The 18,868-nt window shown below is 49.3% G+C and overlaps 1 protein-coding gene across 7 annotated transcripts in view; it reads left to right on the forward strand.

The window, feature by feature from the left end:
• Nucleotides 1-18,868, forward strand: part of RXRG (retinoid X receptor gamma) — a 53,178-nt gene that overhangs the window by 20,734 nt on the left and 13,576 nt on the right. For 3 of the 7 annotated variants that reach the window (XM_072759593.1, XM_072759592.1, XM_072759596.1), the window contains 6 exons: nt 6,429-6,573; nt 8,981-9,160; nt 15,248-15,408; nt 15,552-15,681; nt 16,719-16,851; nt 18,074-18,165. In XM_072759593.1, the coding sequence (XP_072615694.1) occupies nt 6,429-6,573; nt 8,981-9,160; nt 15,248-15,408; nt 15,552-15,681; nt 16,719-16,851; nt 18,074-18,165 (841 nt within the window). Of the gene's footprint in view, nt 1-504; nt 742-6,428; nt 6,574-8,980; nt 9,161-15,247; nt 15,409-15,551; nt 15,682-16,718; nt 16,852-18,073; nt 18,166-18,868 lie in introns of those variants that run through there. The other 4 variants (XM_072759598.1, XM_072759595.1, XM_072759594.1 and 1 more) reach the window with 3 other exon arrangements.

The raw sequence follows: 18,868 nt of genomic DNA on the forward strand, positions 1-18,868 counted from the left end.
ACTCATCTAATTATTTAGGAAGGCCCTACTATGCATCTGGCAGTACTTGCCACCATCCTAGGTTCTGGAGATAAGTGCGGAGTAAGGTGGCTAAAGTCTTCACTGTCGTGGCAGTGACACCGTAGCAGGCAAGACAGACAGACACCAAACGAACGAACAAGGTGGTTTCTAACAGCAGTCATTCTATCCATGAAGCAATAAGACAGGGTGAGGTGATAGACAGTGACAGGGCTTGTGGGTGGGGAGTGGGCAAGGCACCATTTTTCAAGGCTGCTTTTAGCAACCATGCTCGGGTCTGATTGAGCCAAACCTAGCCAATAAACTCAGCTTCCTAGCCGTGCGAGTGGCAGGGCCGCTATTCCTGGACCATATGTCTGTACAGAGGGATTGGGGTTGAAAGGTCAGCTGAAAGCTTTGGTCCTGGCCAACTGGGCTGTGTGCAGAGGCCGAGGCCAAGTTTCACTCTGGGAGCTATATTAAGCTTGCCAAGCTCTGGGGAAGCTCAGCAGCCCTGGACACCGCACAGTGTCGTGGGCTCGGGCTCTGGAGCCACACGGCAGAAACATTTTGCCCGATTAACCAGATGACACAGGACGTCTAGTACCCTAGGTGTTAGCTGAGGTGAGTTGGACTCTGAACCATCTGGACAGACGGTCTCTCTGCATCCTGTCTTCCTCACCCAGGATGGGTCCGAGGGGGTCTCAGGAGGGAAACATGCTCCTCCTGTGACCTGGGTCCAGGGTAAGTACAGTTTCGGGGCGAGGGGAGGGGGCTGTGGTGGTGAGGCAGCTGCAGGCAGTGAGTGTCTCCCGTTCCCTGCTCTGCCCTTCTGGTGTTTGAGCTTCTCTCTTTTGCTCTTGTTGGATTTTCATTCTTGAGGAGTAAAGAGAGCTGAACCGATACCGTGGAGGCGGGGACTGTGTAACCTTTCTGCAAACCACTTGGGCATCCAGGTATCTCAGTTCCCCTTTCTGTATTTCGGGGGAACGTACTTTTCCCGGGTTACCCTGCAGGGATAGGTAGGAATATTAAAGGAACTAGGGATTTGAAAAATTACTTCTCAAGGGCTCTATGGCACTAAGGTGGTGATAGGATTGTTATTATCCCCAGGTGATATGAGGCACCTCAGTGATTGAGACTCTACCCCCGTGTGACCGTTGATTCTGGTGCACTCTTGCTGAGAGGTTCGAGAGAAGTTCATTTCAATAAGCGTTCATTGAACCAAGCCCTGGATATTTAAAAAAAAAAAATTGTAAGAATCAGGCTCTGCTCGGGGAGTATCTGAGTGGAGGGAGTAATTTCCAGAAACACCAAATATATAATTGGGAAGATATTTATGTGACTTTCAGACAAAATGATCTAGGCCACATTTTCCTAACTTTGTGTGTGTGTGTGCGTGTGTGTGTGTGTGTGTGTGATGTCAGTTGCCTGGACTCAGAAGCAAGCCCTGCAAGGCCCTAGAATGCCCCCCACCTCCTGAACCCAGCTGCCTGACCTGGGTTCTGTCCCTGAAAGTTCCTGCCCAGGTAGTGATTGATAACCGACTTACTATTCTTGCAGATTATTGTAGAGAATACATAAGTAATAAAAAATTACAAATGTCAGAGCTGGAACAGACCTTAAAGATAATCTTGTTTAATGATTTAAAAAGTTAAGCCATTAAAGTCTTTTCTCCAAGAGAGAAAGCACGTTTGGAAGGCTGATACGTGTGTCAGCGACAAACAGGTTTGGTTGAACTCAGGGCAGATCTATTTTTTTTTTTTTTTAAGATTTTTATTTATTTATCCATGAGAGAGGCAGAGGGAGAAGCAGGCTCCATGCAGGGAGCCCGATGTGACTCGATCCCAGGACCCCAGGATCACGCCCTGAGCCGAAGGTAGACGCTCAACCGCTGAGCTACCCGGGGATCCCGAACTCAGGGCAGATCTGAAGCCTTCCTGTTGGCCCTCCCCTGCCACCCGCACACTCCCAGTTGGAAGAGCCACTGATCTAGTCTGTCGACCAGTAAACGTTGTCTCTAATGCAGCAACCTGGCCAAGCTCATGGGGGGAGGAAGCAGCAGGTGTCCACCAGAACCCAGGGCTCCTCTCTGCCCAGTGGGGTGGGGGTGGGGGGGTCCTGGCTCCTTACTCCTCATGGCCCAGACCCTGAAAGGACTAAAGGAACGCCGCTCTCCAGAGTCCACTCCCTGGAAAAGGAGCGCCTGCCTGCGCCCTGGCAGGCCGGCCACGTATCTGCATCCAGTGGAATAATTTTGGCTAAAAGCAGCTCAGAAATGTGGGACCTGATATTCCGTGATGGCTCCAGGGCATTCAGGGAGCATTTGGCCCCTGGCTGGGAGTCTGCAGATGGAAGCCAGGCCAGTCAAGTGTGTCTCCCCCTGTTCTCAGGGAGCGGCCAGCTGCCTGGTGCATCCCCCGTTCTGAAAGTGCTCGCTTCTGCTGAGCTGCTTCTAATGGAACAAGACAGCCGGGCTCGGGGGCTCGGGGCCAGGCAGCTAATGGGTTCGCACTTGGGTGGCTGCCTCTTGTCGCCTCTACCTGTGTTGGGAGCCCGTGGCCCCCCACCTGCAGAGAGGCCGGTGGAGAGGGGAGCAGCAGCCCCTCCATCCTGCTGCCTGTCCCATGGGGAGAAGGGGTGGAGAGGGGCTGCTGGCTCCCCCCTGGGAGAGCGAGGGCCCCTCACTGCGGGGGGTGGCCAGGAAGCTGCTAAGCCAGGGTGGCTAAGCGTCCCCTGCACGCCAGACAGACCTTCCCATGAAGGAGGAATGACCTGGGAGCCCAGTGTCCTCGCTCCAGCCTGTGAGCCAGGGAAGATCCCCAGCCAGCCTCCGGGTCTCCTCTGGGCTCCCCTCCTGCCGCCCGCCTCACTTACCTCCCTGGGGCAGAGTTCCAAGAGCTGTATTCCTCAGCCTGAAACTTCCAGTGGCTGCTCTGACTTGCTCCTCAAGATTAAATCCACTCTCTGTAGCCAGACAGTCAGGCCTTGGGCTGTAACATGGCCCCCCTGCCCCGCCCCCAGCCTCGTCTCCTACCCATCGACACTCTCCATGAACCCCTGGGCTTCCCAGGGATTGGGCGGGGGTGTCCTTAGCTCTCAGAGCCTTTAGCCCATCAGCAGCCCATCCAAGTCTTACCCACTTTGGAAGGCTGTCCAGTCCAAGCTCAAATGCCACCTCCTTCAGGAAGTCTTCCCTAATTTCAGTTGTTTGGGGTCTTTCCTTCCTAAACAATCCCAGCTGACTTAGTCTCATCAGTGACCAGTCCCTCGAGGCAGTACCTGCCATCCTCCTTTCTGTATCCCCTTAGTATTTCTGAATGAACACACATGAATAAACCACTCTAAGGCCTGGTAAGCTCATCTGAAGAGTAGATGACTTCATAGGGTTGTTGTGAGCGCCAAGCAAGCCTTCTATAGGGGGCAGTGCTGTCCTGTGACCTCTGCAGGCTGCAGGTGGCAAGGCTGGTCCCATGGGACACGGCAGTGGGAGGGGAAGGTGAGTGAGGGGCTCTTGAGGCTCAGGGGGTGGTGGCCTCCTCCTCATTCCCATACCCTTTCTTGTCCATCTGAGGATTTGGGGACAGAGCCTCAGGCAGCCAGAGCGTTCTTTCTCTGGGGTCACCAGAACTACAATGCTTCCATCTCAAGGGTGGATTTAAGTGGTGACATCTCTTCCACTGAAGCACTTGAAAAGAGTTGTCACCTAGAAGTTACACCAACAGAAACCCCCTCAACCTATTTCTTAAGAACCAGTACATATCTACATATGTCCCACATCTGAAGTAATGATAACCTAGTAGTATGACAGCATTAGTTTTCCGACCCCGACCCCGCCAAGAAATGGAGTCATTTAACGCCTTTGGTGAATGTGGGCTCATTTCCTGCAGAATTCCTAGCATAGGGATGCCTGGGTGGCTCAGCGGCCGAGCATCTGCCTTCGGCTCAGGCCATGATCCTGGGATCCCGGGATCGAGTCCGCATCGGGCTCCCCACAGGGAGCCTGCTTCTCCCTCTGCCTGTGTCTCTGCCTCTCTCTGTCTCTCATGAATAAAAAAAATAAAAATCTTAAAAAAAAAAAAAAGATTTCCTAACACAGAGTAGAATGTGGGCTTATAAGAAAGACTCAAAAAATTCTTGTCTTGATTAACCAGATTTTATTGCAATGATAAGAGCCAGCAGCTATAGAGTCCCTACTATGTATCGGGCACTGCGATAGGGATTTTTCGGCATTACGTGATCTAATCCCGCCAGTGACTCTGTAACCTAGGCCTTACTAGGCGCATTTTACAGATAAGGAAACAGGGTGGAGGAAACTAAGTAACTTCTCTGAAGCCATGTAGCCCGTCAGGGCAGACTGGGAGTCAATCCCAGCTCTGTGGGACTCCAAAGTGCAGTTTTTCCTGCCAAACTGGCGAATCTTAGCCCTTCGCTGCACATTAGCATTGCCTGGTAACCCTAGAGAAATAGCAGTACTGATGGCCCTCAGACCCTCAAAATTCCTAGGTGTGGAGCGGTGGCATCGGTGTTTTCCCGAAGTTCCCAGGTAGACATCTGGAGCTGAGAACCATGGTATGACACTAAAATGAAGCAAAACACTGGGGGCAAGTTCTAGATGTCTTGTCTTAGCCTTGTATAAGAAGAGGGAGGGGAGAGAGAGAGAGAGAATTCTCCCCATCTCATATGTGTTTTCATGCTACAAATCAATTTTTTAAAATTCTTGGTGGCCCTGACTTCAAAGCCCGGAGCTGCAGGCAGTCTTGTCTTTCTGCATCCCTTCCTGCACTTGACCTGAGCCTCTTGCCCACCTCCTGTGCTCAATACATATTTGCTTAGTGGATTGGAAAGCTGGTAAATTTAGAAGGAACCTAACTCAGGCTGTGTTGTGGGTTATGTTTTATTGATCATCCCCTCTGTCCCAAAGGCCTTGAATAGAGAAATCCTACCTTTCTTTGGCTTAGTTTGAGACTTGCGGTCGCCCGGGGGAGACGGTATGATGCAAAATCCACATAGACCACACAGAAGTCAGTGGGACCCCTCTTAAGCTCCCAGATATTTGCTGGGGGCTCCTGCTGGACGCTTAAACACGGGCTCAGGTGCTCCGCACCACCTTTGCGATTACTCGTAAGTGTTCTTAATTCCGGTGCCTGTCCCAGCTCTTCAGCGAGCGTGTGCGTTCTGGAGGAAGGAGAGAGCTTCTGGGTTTTCCATCTTCCTCACAGTGCCTGCCTAGCATGCTGGTCTGTGCCCGTGGGCGCTCACCGTGCCTGCTAACGGGACGACTCCGTCTTAGGCGTTGACAGTGTCTTCGATGAATATAGGCCATTCAGCAGTGGCTTCTGGGTAATGTCCCCGAGTACTGGGAGACTGGAGGCGGTGGTGCTGAGGAGCCGATGTGACCTTGTGGCAGGGCGGAGGATGGGGACACACATCCATTTCTCCAGCCACACGTGCTGGGACCATGTGGGACGCGGGGAAGAAGGGCAGACAGTCCCTGGCTGTGGGGATCTCCCAGTTTCACAGGAGGATGGTCTGTTCCTTACAGTCGAGTTCAAAACCATGACCTGGGACTTTCTACCCAACACTTTGGTGCTTCTGCAATGATTTGGGCATTTGGTTTAGCACTTTTATTTTTTTTTAGGATTTTATTTACTCATTAGAGAGACACAGAGAGGCAGAGACACAAACAGAGGGAGAAGCAGGCTCCCTGCAGGGACCCCAATGCGGGACACGATCCTGGGACCCCAGGATCATGACCTGAGCTGAACGCAGGTGCTCAACCACTGAGCCACCCAGGCGTCCCTGGTTTAGCACCTTGTGTAGGCTCGTTGAGATGACCCCTACATATGCCTTCTCTTCCACTTTACTGTGAACTCATAAAAGTGTGCATTTTTACACCTCACCTCTGACCCCCAGAGCCTGGCACAGCACCTTCAGGGTGAGCACTCAGTGAGTGTCTGTTGATGGACTAAACGGGTGGATTTGCATTCTTTTTTGCTCAGCTCTCTTGAAATCAGTCTTTTGCCTGAGAGCCCTAGCTCCTCTTGGAGCACGGCGGAATAGACGGTACTTACTACAAAATCTAAAAACACACAACTGACCCGTCCTAGGTGTGTCTTGAGCATGCCAAGGGTGGATTTCTAGCACCAATGACACACATGAGTACAAGCAGAGCACTCTGATGATGGCTGGTGATATTCAATTTAGGGTTTGGTGTCCAGAAATGATTTAGTCCCCTTGCGCCACTTGTTTTTTCCTCCCTTACGTTCCTGTTCCCCCACAGGCGGTTTTGCGTACTCTGTACTTAGAAACTACTTCTTGAAATAGAACTTTATTTTTTTTTTCTTGTGAGGATACCCTTGTCGTCTTCTATCTTGGGCGTCGGGTCTCCCCTGGCTCCATGTTTTATTGGATTTTTTTTTCTCCTGCAGCTAAATGTGGTCAACAGTGTCAGCATTTCAGAGGACATCAAGCCCTTGCCAGGGCTTCCTGGGATTGGAAACATGAACTACCCATCAGCCAGCCCTGGCTCTCTGGTTAAACACATCTGTGCCATCTGTGGGGATAGGTCCTCAGGTACGTGTGGAAGCAGATGCCATTAGGTGTCCCGTGCAGCAGGGTGAGCCCAGAGATGGTGCCTGTTTGCCCACCCGACTACCTTGTACCCCATGGAAGGAAAAGGGCCTTTTAGGATGGTCCAGCGTGGCACCCAGGCAGTAAATTGCTGTCACTGGGTTCATAGGCTGCAATCTAGATGAATTTAAAGTATGATTTCATTTTTAAGGATTGGGTTTATCAGAAATACTTCAGAAACACCTCTTTGGAGTTACTGCACTGCATACTGTGTGTGTGTGTGTGTGTGGAATGAGGACGCTCTTGTAATTAGACAGGATCTCTTTAAAATCTTTTAAAAAATTATTTATTTTTGTAATTCTAAAAATGATGTTCCTGTGTAGGATATGTCCCAGTGTAGAAAGAACTAGAAAAGCATGAAAGAAAACTTAAAACATTGTATATAATGCCCCAAACAAAGATAAACCCTTTAGTATTTTAGCATATTTTTTTTCTACAGCATTCTAGGTTTTTTTTACATGTTTTTATGGGTAGAAATAAATGTGTTTTCACAGATTTCATGTTCTCTGATCCTCTTCCATTTTTGCCCAAATTATTTTTTTTCTTGATTTCTTCTCCTTCCTCTCCCTCACTCTCAAACCCACCACTTAAAAAAAAAAAGAGATTATGTTTATTTATCCAGAGAGACAGAGAGAGAGAGAGAGAGAGAGAGAGGCAGAGACACAGGCAGAGGGAGAAGCAGGCTCCATGCAGGGAGCCCGACGTGAGACTCGATCCCGGGACCCCAGGATCATGCCCTGAGCCAAAGGCAGATGCTCAACCACTGAGCCACCCAGGCACCCCCCAATTCCACCACTTTTGAGGGCATGTGAATCTCTGTTTTGATGAATGAGAAGATGAGGAAGGTTCTTTTCTGTGACTGTCCATGGTGACAGACCGAAGATTCCTCATCTTCCTGTTGTCACCAAAGGCCCTGCAAAATTCACTCCGTCGAGAGTTCCTGGAGCCCGGAACTTACTTCGCTATGTGGCTGATGATGCTTGCTTGCTCTCAAAAAGTGGTTGCCAAATCACGCAGACTTGGCCATTGCCATAGCAACAGAAGACCAGTCACACCCCGGCAGAGTTTCCTCTGCTGTGACTTATTTGAAAGTCTGAGAGATTCACTCAAATATGGGAGAGTCATGGGAATGTCATGGAGGCACCACGTTTCTCAAAGACAGGTACTTCAGAGCTGAGAGTGTTGGGATTTTCTCATATAGGATAAGATCCCGTATTTATTCTTGCTGGGCATTCAGTGGATTAGTGTGGTCGACTCAGTAGGCACAGACTGGCTTCATGAGGCTGGCTATCTCGAGCGCTCATTCTATCTTAGGGCAGTTTCCTCTGACATGTCAGCTCCAGGGATGCAAATTTGTACATTGGCTAGTTCTCGAGGACTTCTTCAAATTCACTTTTCTATCAGCCTGAGTATAACTGAAGTAGAAAGTAATGTCGGGTCTACAGCTAAACGACATCACGTGTTACACCGAAGAATCAGAGGTAAATACATTTCAAATGATCCGCGTCCTTCTATTTTTCAAGTCCTACGTTCAGATCAATTAGGCACAGTTGCCTGGGGTGTAGACTTGAGAGGTCCTGCCTAGGAGGAGTGTCGGGTGAGTGTGGTGGCTCTCCTGACTCAAATGAGCCATCCTTGGCTGGGGTCATTGACAACTGTGTGGAATACATAATAGAGGCAATGAAACATCTAACAGATTATTCTGGATAAGGCAAAACCACCCCTCATCAGATCTGTATGTCGTAAGACTGCAAATCCTATTAGGCTATAAAGACTGTATACCAACTTATTTTTCCAGCAGGCAAGAGCATCTAGAAAATCCATAACTTAGGCTCCTGTTCATAGTCTATGGTGAAAGAGAATGCTTTTCCGTGGGGCTCCCATGTCCTTGGGCCTCAGTTATGGGGAAATATTAGGGAAGCTGAGGTTTTTTTTTCCCTGCTAGATCATACATAACAAGCATAAATATTTTTATTTATTATGTACACTAATGTCTTGAATGGAGACAGACCCTTTTGCTTAACTAAACACAGGAGTTGCCTTAATAAAATAAATGTAAACAAAATCTTGGGTCAAGACTTTTCTAATAATGCGCTCTGGAACTGGTGATTCCAGAGAATGCCTTCTGGAGGGAAGACACGAGGAAGGGCATATTTCCTCTGCCTTAGTTTGGTTCCCGTGACCAAGCCTGCCTCCTCCGCTGGTTTCTCTTAGCTGCCTGTCCTGGTGCCTGGGTGCTGTGCCAGTGTCCTTGGGGGGAGGGGAGCCAAGGGGCTCTTGTGAATGAAAGATCCGAATAAACTTGAAGACACTCTCTGCAGTGTTCATTTTTTTTTCTTCTTGTGAGCAGGAAAGCACTACGGTGTGTACAGTTGTGAAGGCTGCAAAGGGTTCTTCAAGAGAACCATAAGGAAAGACCTCATGTACACGTGTCGCGATAATAAAGACTGCCTCATTGACAAGCGCCAGAGGAACCGCTGCCAGTACTGCCGCTACCAGAAGTGCCTGGTGATGGGCATGAAGAGGGAAGGTGAGGCCTCGGCCCCTTGGGGGAGACTGGTTTGCCTGTAAATCACGGTAGAAATCCTCGTGACCTCTCGAGGAGTGCGGTTGAGTGCCCCTGCCCTAAGCGGTGGGTACCCCGGAGCGGAGAACAGGTGCACTTCCCTCCTCTGTGCTCACCTGTCCTCTCCTGGAGCTCAGGTGATGGTCAGCATGCTGGACCCTCTCCCTGGCTCTCCCAAGAGCCAGGCAACAAGTGTCAGAGCCGGTTTCAGGGTCCTGGTGGGCCACCCCATAAATGGATCATTCGATTGGCTTTCTGGGCAGAGCTGACGTCTCGCCTCTCATCCTTACTGGGGGAGCCTGCTGGTTTGAGTCATCTCTCTGGACTTTTATAACCTGGGGCTGCTATGGATCTCCTGATATTGGTGTATCTGTGGTCTTTGGGGGGGATTATCGGCTTTCCCAGTAATCAGACTTAGCCTTCTCATTTGGAGAGACCATCATCGTATGTTTTAAAGATATGTCTTTCCATCTACAGTGTGGCTTAGCTGGGTTGTAGAGCAGGAAAAAAAAAAAAACTCTGAAAGTGCATTCTGTTCATTTAGAGAATCGAAAAGCGTTTCCATTAAATAACACAAATAAGTCGAACTGGGCAGTTAATTAGCTCGTGAACTCACGCAAGGGCATAGTGTAAATGGTGCATTGTACTAGACTTCGGAGTGAGCAAGTGACACTTCTCTCCAGAAAATAGGAGCAGGGCATTTAGTTGATCCCAGGTGACTCTTTCTTCTCCAAGAACTTTTCTCTGAGGAGAGGGGAGGCTGACTGAAAGGATCAATGCAGAAAAGGTTCTTGGAGCCCCTCCTAGGAGAGAATGCTCCCAGGAAGGAAAAAAAAAAAAGAACATTCTTAGCATGGCTGAGATAGATGGAGGTGGCCCTTCAGAATAATGTAATAGTGCTCACTGTTGTACAGTGGAGGAAACTGGAGGAACCGGTGAGGTTCTCCGAGGTCCCACAGGGAGCTGATGAGCCCAGAGTAGGTCTTCTTCCCAGATCAGAGCCTATTTGGAGCCTCCCCTCTTGCCGGGGTGCAGGGGTGCTCTGGGATGAGGATGGCCCCCCCTCTGTTACCTGACAGGAATCTCAGGTGGCAGACCCAAACCTGGGCTCCCGATCATCTGCCCTCCCAGCCTGTTTATCACACAGCATTCCCCATTTTAGGAAAGAGCCATTTTTTTTTTCAGTTGCCCTTGGGCTCCTCTTTCTTTCCTCTGCTATATTCAGTGTGTGAGGAAATCCTGTCTCTCCCTCAAATTATGTCCAGAATCTTTCCATGTCTCCTGACTTTCATGCTCCCAGCATAAGCCACTGCTACCTTCTGTATTGATTCACGTAGGCTCCTAAAACCCTCCCTACACTCTCCAGAGCAACCAGAGAGGCTTTGAACAAGTGGGTCAGGTCAAGCCCTACCTGCATCAGAATGCTCCAGTGCTTTCCTTTCTTACCCAGAAAAAAGGCAAAACCCTGGTTATGACTTCATGGTTGTGCACAGCCTGACTGTCCCATGTCACTCTGGTCCAGCCTTGCTGGTCTCTGCTGGGCCACCAGGGGTGCTCCCTCCCCAGGAGCTTTGCACTTACTGTCTCTCTGCCTGGAATGCCCTCTTGCCAGGTGCCTGCATAGCTCCCTTCTTCTCTTCCTTCAGACATTTATTCAATAGTCAACCTCTAGGTAAAGGCTTGTCTACACCATCTAGAATTCATCTGCCACCCTGGACACTGCCTGGTGTCTTTCTCAGAGCGTGTATCACTCTCTAACATACTTAGTTTACTACCTGTCTCCACTAAGGCAAGGATTTTTTCTGCTTTTTCCCCCTACTGCTGTATTGCCCGTGACTAGCATACAGTAGGCATGATATGTAATTCCTGAGTGAATGGGTGAGTGCTTTAAACCGATTATTAGAATCAAAAGTTTTACTCATGCGGGAGCTCCTAAAAGGACTAATTCACTCAGTCACCAAGTATTAACCAAGTGCGTGCTTCATGCTCATGTCATTCTTGGTGTCAAGGAGTCAATGATCTTATTGATCCGAACATGTGATGTGAAAAATCAGCTGGTGGAGACTATCTTCTATTCACCAAGATAGAACTGGTATTCCTTATAGCTTCTGCCACCATGATGGTCAAACATAAAATTAATGACCCCAAAGAATGTCTCCCATCAGCAAGAGCATGATTGCTATAGGGGGTCACTTTCTAAAAAGATTTTATTTATTTATTGAGGGAGAGGCACACAGAGACAAAGCATGAGCTGGGGGGAGAAGGCAGAGGGGGAGGGAGAAGCAGACTCCCCGCTGAGCAAGGAGCCCAATGTGGGGCTCCATCCCAGGACCCCGGGATCATGACCTGAGCCGAAGGGAGATGCTTAACCGACTGAACCAGCCAGGTGCCCCAAAATCTGAGTGTGGGTGTCATCTTTGCCTCTCAGGACAGATGAGATAAGTTTCAAGATGACTTGGAACAGTAATTGTCTTCCTTATACAGATTAGATTGAATTGAAGGCAAGGAGAGGCTTCCATCAGGGAAGTGACCTCGTCTACTGCTCACGCTCTGTCTCTCCACCCAACAGCCCTCAGCTCCATTACAGTCAGAGTGGTTGGTGCACAGCCAAAGGGTGGGAAGTGTGGCTCTTCCACACTTGAAAGAAAAAGTCCATGAAAGACTTTTTTTCTTTCTTTCCATGAAAGAAAAAGTCAGACAGGGACATGTGAATTCTAAGGACCAGGGCAGACCCTCCTTTAAACCCAGCATTGTTCTGATTGTCTGATGCAGGGCCTAGTTTGGGCTTCTGCCTCTCTGAAAAGGATGTGGAGAAATGGGGGTGATGAAAGGCTGTGTAGTAAAAATTAAGAGGGGAAAGAGGCCCTTTTAAAATTTTTCCTTAATTTTTGGAAAAATTTCCAAAGGAATTGGTGCTATTTACCCTGATGAAGAGAAGGCAAAGGAGCGAATCCGTTCCTGGTCTCAATATAGGAAAGACCCCTTTCAGAAAGCTGCTCAGCAGCCTTTCCTTCACCGCGATCATTACTGCCCACGATTTACAGAATCAGGGGCTCAGAGCGGACACCGCCTTGAGGACAAGAATAACAAAATTCTGGCACAGTTAACTGAGAGAAACTATTGAATTGACACTTCTGTCTGGAGAGTTGAACAGAGAGGAAAGGATGTCGTGGGGATGGGCTCAGAAATGTATCTACCAAGAAAGAGCCAGGGGCCAGGACCCCTTGCCTTTTCAGGACACATAACGGTGAAACTGGAACGGACATTTGCTCCTCTCTGATTCAACACAATCATTTCCTAAAAGAAGAAACAAAAGTTCTGAGAGCCTCAGGACCTGCCTAAGCTTACCTAGTGAGCTAATGGCAGAGCTGATACAGGACCATGACCCTCTGACTTCCAGGCTACCAAATAACCCTCAGGGGTCTTGGGGAAATACATTGCCATGATTTCTTGTCATATACTAGAGTTTGGAGGGTTAGATAATGGACTATATTTAAGGCAGTTCCTGGATAACATATAATATCCTTCTTGAGCCCCATGTGGCCTTGATCGGTACAACCAGCTCAGAGCCTGGGAGACAGTACAGAGGGCTGAGGGGTGGGCTTAGAAGGCTGTCAGCCCAGGTCTACATGTTGGCTCCATGTTTTCTTAGCTCTGTGACCTCTGGTAGGTTACATACCTACTCTGTGGTTCATAGTACTTGAGAGATAAGGTTATTGTGGGGATTTGATGAAACATAATCTATGTAAAGTGTTGAGCATAATTCCTGACCCAGAGGGAAAAAAACTCCAAAAAAATTGTGGCTATTATAGTGCACATACGATAAATGTATGTTGGACTAATGGATAAAATTCTGTTGGAAGGCGGGAGTTTGGTGTTATTTTAGATCACCCGGCATCCCCTGGATATATCCCGAATGTATGTAGTAGTGGTAGCTCAGAATGTCTGCCACATGGAAGATTTCCCCCAGCAACAGATATATATATATATATATATATATATATATATATATATATATATATATGACTCCTGTTCTATGACACTAAGATTTATGACACGGAGAGGGGATAGCAAAGGATCACTCGATTAACGGCAAGATTGGAATTAGAATCTAATTCTCAGAAGCCAAGGTTATTTTCTTTGAAGCTTGAAGGTTATCTCCCTTCAATGGCACAAATCGGCAGAAGAATTCAACTGAGGACCATAGAGAAGACTTAAGTTCGTTTGCTTTTCCCCATCTTTTAAAATCAAGACAAAACAGAAGCCTCTTCACCTACCTTAAAACAGTTAATACAAGGAGCACTCGACTTTAACCAGTCACGCCGGCTGCTGATGAAAATACCCATGGCGGTATCTGTAATGCTGTCAGTCAATGAAGGCCAACAGAGTGGACAGAGGAAGGACGAGGGAGGAAAAGGCCCCAGGGGAGCTGGGGAGAGGACCTGAGAGAAGACCAAGAGCACAAAGAGAAGAGAAGAGGGCCAAAGAGAAGGGGAACTTCCTATATTTGGGGGAGCTTTTTTATAATTATTTCATTTAATGTTCCCAAAACAACCTCACTCGAGTATGATGCTCCCTAGTATACAGTAGGGAGATGGAGGCTGGGTGGGCTGAGTCCTACGTCCCATGTTCTTTGGCTGGGACCTGGTACAGCCCATTCTGAAAAAGACTTCTTGGAGTCCCAAGTACATGACTTTTGCTGTCCTCTTTCCTAATTTCATGCTCTCTCCCTTCTGTCTTCCTTCTGTCACTGCCCTGCTTTATTCTCTTTTCCATGTCTCCCTCCTTCCTTCCTACCCTTGCTGCTCCCTCCCTCCCTTCATCCTGATCATTGAATATCATTTGCATCTCAAGGCGTCTTGGCACTTCTCTACTGGAGACTTTGGGGTATGCATTGTGTTTTTGCTGTCATACCCTCCTCTGACCTACCCTGACAGGTCACTGACGTCACTTGCATGACAAACTGGATGCCCAGCGTCTGGTTCCAGCTCATTCTGCAGCCTTGGTGCCTCGTGATGCCCTCAGAGAGTAGGAGGTGACTTTGGGGGTAGGCCCCAGGGGAGGAAAGGAGAGAAGCTGAGAGGTCGAGGTTGCTGGCCGAGGAGCTGTCACTGAGTTCCAGATTAGCCACCTGCTTAGGGGATAATTTTCTTGAATCTTGGGATTTAAAACAAAAAAAGTATACCAACATTGAATTTTGCTCCTTCATGCTGGGAATAGGAAGATGGAAACCACAGCTTTGTGGATTATGGAGACTGACCCAACAGAGAACATGTGTCAACGAAGAGGACAGAATTGGGAAGAGGATCTCCCTGACATGCTTGTGTGCAGCCCCTTAGGGTTCTGTGGGTTAGAGTGAACTTTGGTGAAACACCCTGAGTATGGGGAGGCAGAGATCATTCTAGCCCACACCTTTGCCCGTGTACCCTTCCCCACCCCCCAAATCAGCGGGTGTCATGTCACCCCCCATGTCATCTAGGTGACTTTCCATTTCCACCTCTTCACTTACTAAATACCCTCCTGGCTCCCCGAAGATCTTCCCTGACAAGTCGGATCAGGTGATGCTGTGTTCAGGCTGGTGCATTAGGGGCAGACCTAATGGGACGTGAATGCCAAGCGTGATGCATAGGATCTGACAGAGTTTTTGAAGCGATGCGCTCGCTACTTAACCATTGCTTGCCCACAGTTTATTAGAGGGAGCAGCTGGGGGTAAAACGCAGGAGACTGTCCTCAGGGGACTGGGGAGGAAGTGGCTCATCCAGAGAGAGGGGAGCATCAGGGTTATTAAAATCTGAAATGCAAACTTCTTAGACCGGTCACCATCATGAACTAGAAAGGATATGGGCTATAGAACCCACAGTCGTGCACACGCATAAGCAAATCACCTTGCTTGCTCCGTGTCATCTGTCACCATCACAACATCTCTTGACCCGGGACCACAAGGATGCCCATTTTGCAGATGAGGCTACGGAAGCCCCAGTAGGTAACTCGCTTTCCCGCCATTGTCCTGGGCATGTGGTAACGTCTGTGTGTTTTTTCCCCATGAGCCAGCTGTGCAAGAAGAAAGGCAGAGGAGCCGGGAGCGGGCCGAGAGTGAGGCAGACTGTGCCAACAGCGGCCATGAAGATATGCCTGTGGAGAGGATTCTAGAAGCGGAGCTTGCTGTTGAGCCAAAGACAGAATCCTATGGTGATATGAACTTGGAGAACTCGGTATGTGGTCTTAGGCGTCCATCCACCTCCCACATCTTGGGGGCACTGGAGACAGGAAAGGGGTGTATTCAAGTCCCGGAATCCTGGAATCCACCCCTCACAGTACTTTGGGTTTTTTCTTTTCTTTTCTTTTTTTTTTTTAGACAAATGACCCTGTCACCAACATATGCCATGCTGCTGATAAGCAGCTCTTCACTCTTGTTGAATGGGCCAAGCGCATTCCCCACTTCTCTGACCTCACCTTGGAGGACCAGGTCATCCTGCTCCGGGCAGGTAAAGGACATCGGGGTTTGTTTTTTTCTTAGGACAACCACTTGGGCTGCCATTTTGGAACTACCCTTGGGATCCTAAAACAAGTCACCTGTAAAAGCTCTAACCCACCTAAGCTGTGTGCCGTTTTGACGGATAACCCCATCCAGAGTTATTCTTTTCAGATGAATTATGGGCTCTTAAACTTGGGTGGCCCTCCTCCAAAACTTTGATTCCCAAATGAAATGTTGTTAATGGAGAGTGAGACTCGCTTCCTGTGCAAATTTTACCATGGTTTTATAATTTGCGTTTAATTTTCAGAGACAGTTTCATTGAGGACAGTCCGAGGCAGTGCCTCGTTATTATTATACTGTTGGAAAATAGAGGTATTCCCATTTCACCGGTGAGATAAGACAAGCCAAAGATTCTTTTGCTCAAATTTGTTTATTCAGGGACCCTTCCTACGTTAAAGTCTCTGTGCTGTCTTCTCTCTGGGCTTCTGTTTCTGGTACACCGTGCAGTTTGCATGCACATCCTCTTTGTCACCGGGCCAGCAGGGAAATTTCCTTGAAGATTGGCTGAGCATTGGGAGCCAGGTCCTCGTCTCATCCCTGTTAGATGATGAGCAGTCCCTCATGTGCTGTCCTTGGTGCTGGGAGGCAACACCAAAGAAATAAAGCTGGGTTGTCATGTCCTGGGGGCGGAGGTACAGGGTATTCTCGCTTCGTCCACCATGGCACCCAACATATTGACTATTACCCATTAAATGTTCAGTCCATATTTGTTGATTGGGGGGAAACAAGAGTCCTCATCCCCAAGCTGCCATTCTGAGCTGCACTGGGGAGACAGTGGGGGACATGCAGAGCTGTGAGTCAAGGGACCCCGATTCTTCACTAATTGGCTGTGTTGTCTGGAGCTGGTTTTCCCAGCTCCCTGGATTTCTGGTTCTGCTTTTGTTACATGGGGGCTGGGAGGAGGGTCAGGATATATGCTGCAGATGATCATCGGTAAAGCAAAAACGTGGTCGGTTGTCCCTCAAGGCCTCCTTCTTATCCCTGCAGGGTGGAATGAATTGCTAATTGCCTCCTTCTCCCACCGCTCGGTCTCTGTCCAGGATGGCATTCTTCTGGCCACGGGTTTACACGTCCACCGGAGCAGTGCCCACAGCGCTGGGGTTGGCTCCATCTTTGACAGGTGGCTCTCCTCTGCTTCCGGTGCTCGTGTGTGTGTGTGTGTGTGTGTGTGTGTCTACATGTGCTCATGTGGGTGTGGGGATCTGGGGGTGGTGGGGGGATGCAGAATGGACCACCCCAACAGCTGCATGGGGCAAGAAGCAGAGACCATGTAACACATGAGAACAGAAACCTGGAGAATGACAGGTGGATTACGAGAAGGTTTGAAATGATGAGATGGAGGCCGTCAGGGGCCAGCATAGCTGCTGGGGAGGAGGGAGAACCTGCTATTTCTGTGGGTCTCCAAAGGAGAGACTGGATCATTGACGTTACCTGGGAGGTTTGGGGTGGGGAGCTGGAGCTGCTTAGGGGCCGGGATGAGGACAAGCAGCCAGGATCTGACTTTAGGAGTGGGGAACGATGAGCTGAGGTTTTTGCTGGACTCTGTAGCAGGATATCTGGGGAAGGGCTGCAGGAGGAGCAGCCCTCCCCACCCCCCCGCCCCTGGGCCAGGCAGCAGCAGGAGCCAACATCTGGGCCTCTCTGCCTTAAGTGATGTGAAAGGAGAATGAAGGCATATGCCTTAAAGAGATGAATGAAATGAGTAGAGGTGAGTGGCTTGGGACATAGGGATGGAGAACTGGTGAAGAGGTGGCCAGGGTTGAAAATAGCCTGTCTGTCCTGTGCCAGGGCCCTGTGGCCCCCTTCCACATCCATGGAAAATGGTCTTCCAGGCCACGTGCACGTCCACCCGAGATGCCTCTACTCTTTCCTGCCCTTTGCCACAACACGTTCCACACAGAGCCCAGCATGATCTTTGGTTGATTCAACCCTATTCACGGTCCCTGGTGATTTCTCCCTCATGTCTGGATGCTGCCGTCTGCTGTCTTCCTCCAGACATGCCACACCCTCACCCTGCGTTGCCTCTTGCATGTCCAGATCCTCTAGGCTGCCTTTCCAGCCCTCCCTGCCAGAGCATCCAGCCCCCCCCTGCTTCCTCCCGGGTGTTCCCTTGGACTTTGTTCCTGGCAGTTACTGGCTTTGTGTTGCCACCTGTCTGTTTCCATGTCTGTTTCTTCAATTAAGCTGTGAGTTCCTTGAGATCAGGACTGCATCCTATTCATCTCTCTGCCCCTAGTCCCTGATGCATGGTCTGGAAAATGGGGTAGGTTGCCTTCATTTTATCAGCCCTTGGCCTGGTACTCGTGGTTTTCTAATCACCTCTCATTGTTTCCTGTGAACAGAGTCCTGACTGAGCTGGTCTCCAAAATGAAAGACATGCAGATGGACAAGTCGGAGCTGGGGTGCCTGCGAGCCATTGTGCTGTTTAACCCAGGTGACTATGCAGTGGTTTGCCCTCCTCTGGGCTCGGCCTCCAAGCTCTGACATCCTCTGGTCCTCTAGCTCAGCTGAGACAGACAAGGCAGGGCTGAGGAACCCATCCTTGGTGAGGGTGGGGAGTCGATTCTTCATGGTTTCTATTCCTAGAGCCATCCTGAAAGCATCTTGAATGGAGCGTGCATATTTGGGGGCAAGTGGGAGGTGAGAGAGGATAGTGGCCTAGGATCAGGCTCTGCATATAGTTTTTAGCAAAGCCAATGGGGTTTGCTGACAGATTAGAGATTGTGAAAGAGAGGTATTAAATGTAATTCTCAGGGGTTTTGTTTCATTTTCCAAAGTGATTGGGAAAATGGAGTTTAGTTTGCTGAGATGGGGGTCCTAAGGGTGGGTGGGTAGGAATCAGGACTTTGTCTTGTGCTTTCAAATCTCAGGTGGATGGTAGACATCCAAGAGTAGCCTGTCGGGAAGGTCTTGTTTATATGTCTGGGGTTCAGAGGGCAAGTCAGGACCAGAGATGTGTGTGTGAGAGCCGTCAGCCTCTACCTGGCACATGAGGCTCAGAGACAGGTGTGAACTCACATGGGGAGTCAGTAAAGCTTGGGCAGAGAAGGGGGCTCAGGACCAGGCACTGGGTGCACCCTCGCATAGGGGTTGGGGAGAAAAGGAAGAGCCAGCGGAGGAGCCTGAGGCAGGGCAAT

The sequence above is a fragment of the Vulpes vulpes genome, chromosome 5, assembly GCF_048418805.1.
Source record: "Vulpes vulpes isolate BD-2025 chromosome 5, VulVul3, whole genome shotgun sequence".
NCBI classification, from domain to species: Eukaryota; Metazoa; Chordata; class Mammalia; order Carnivora; family Canidae; genus Vulpes; species Vulpes vulpes.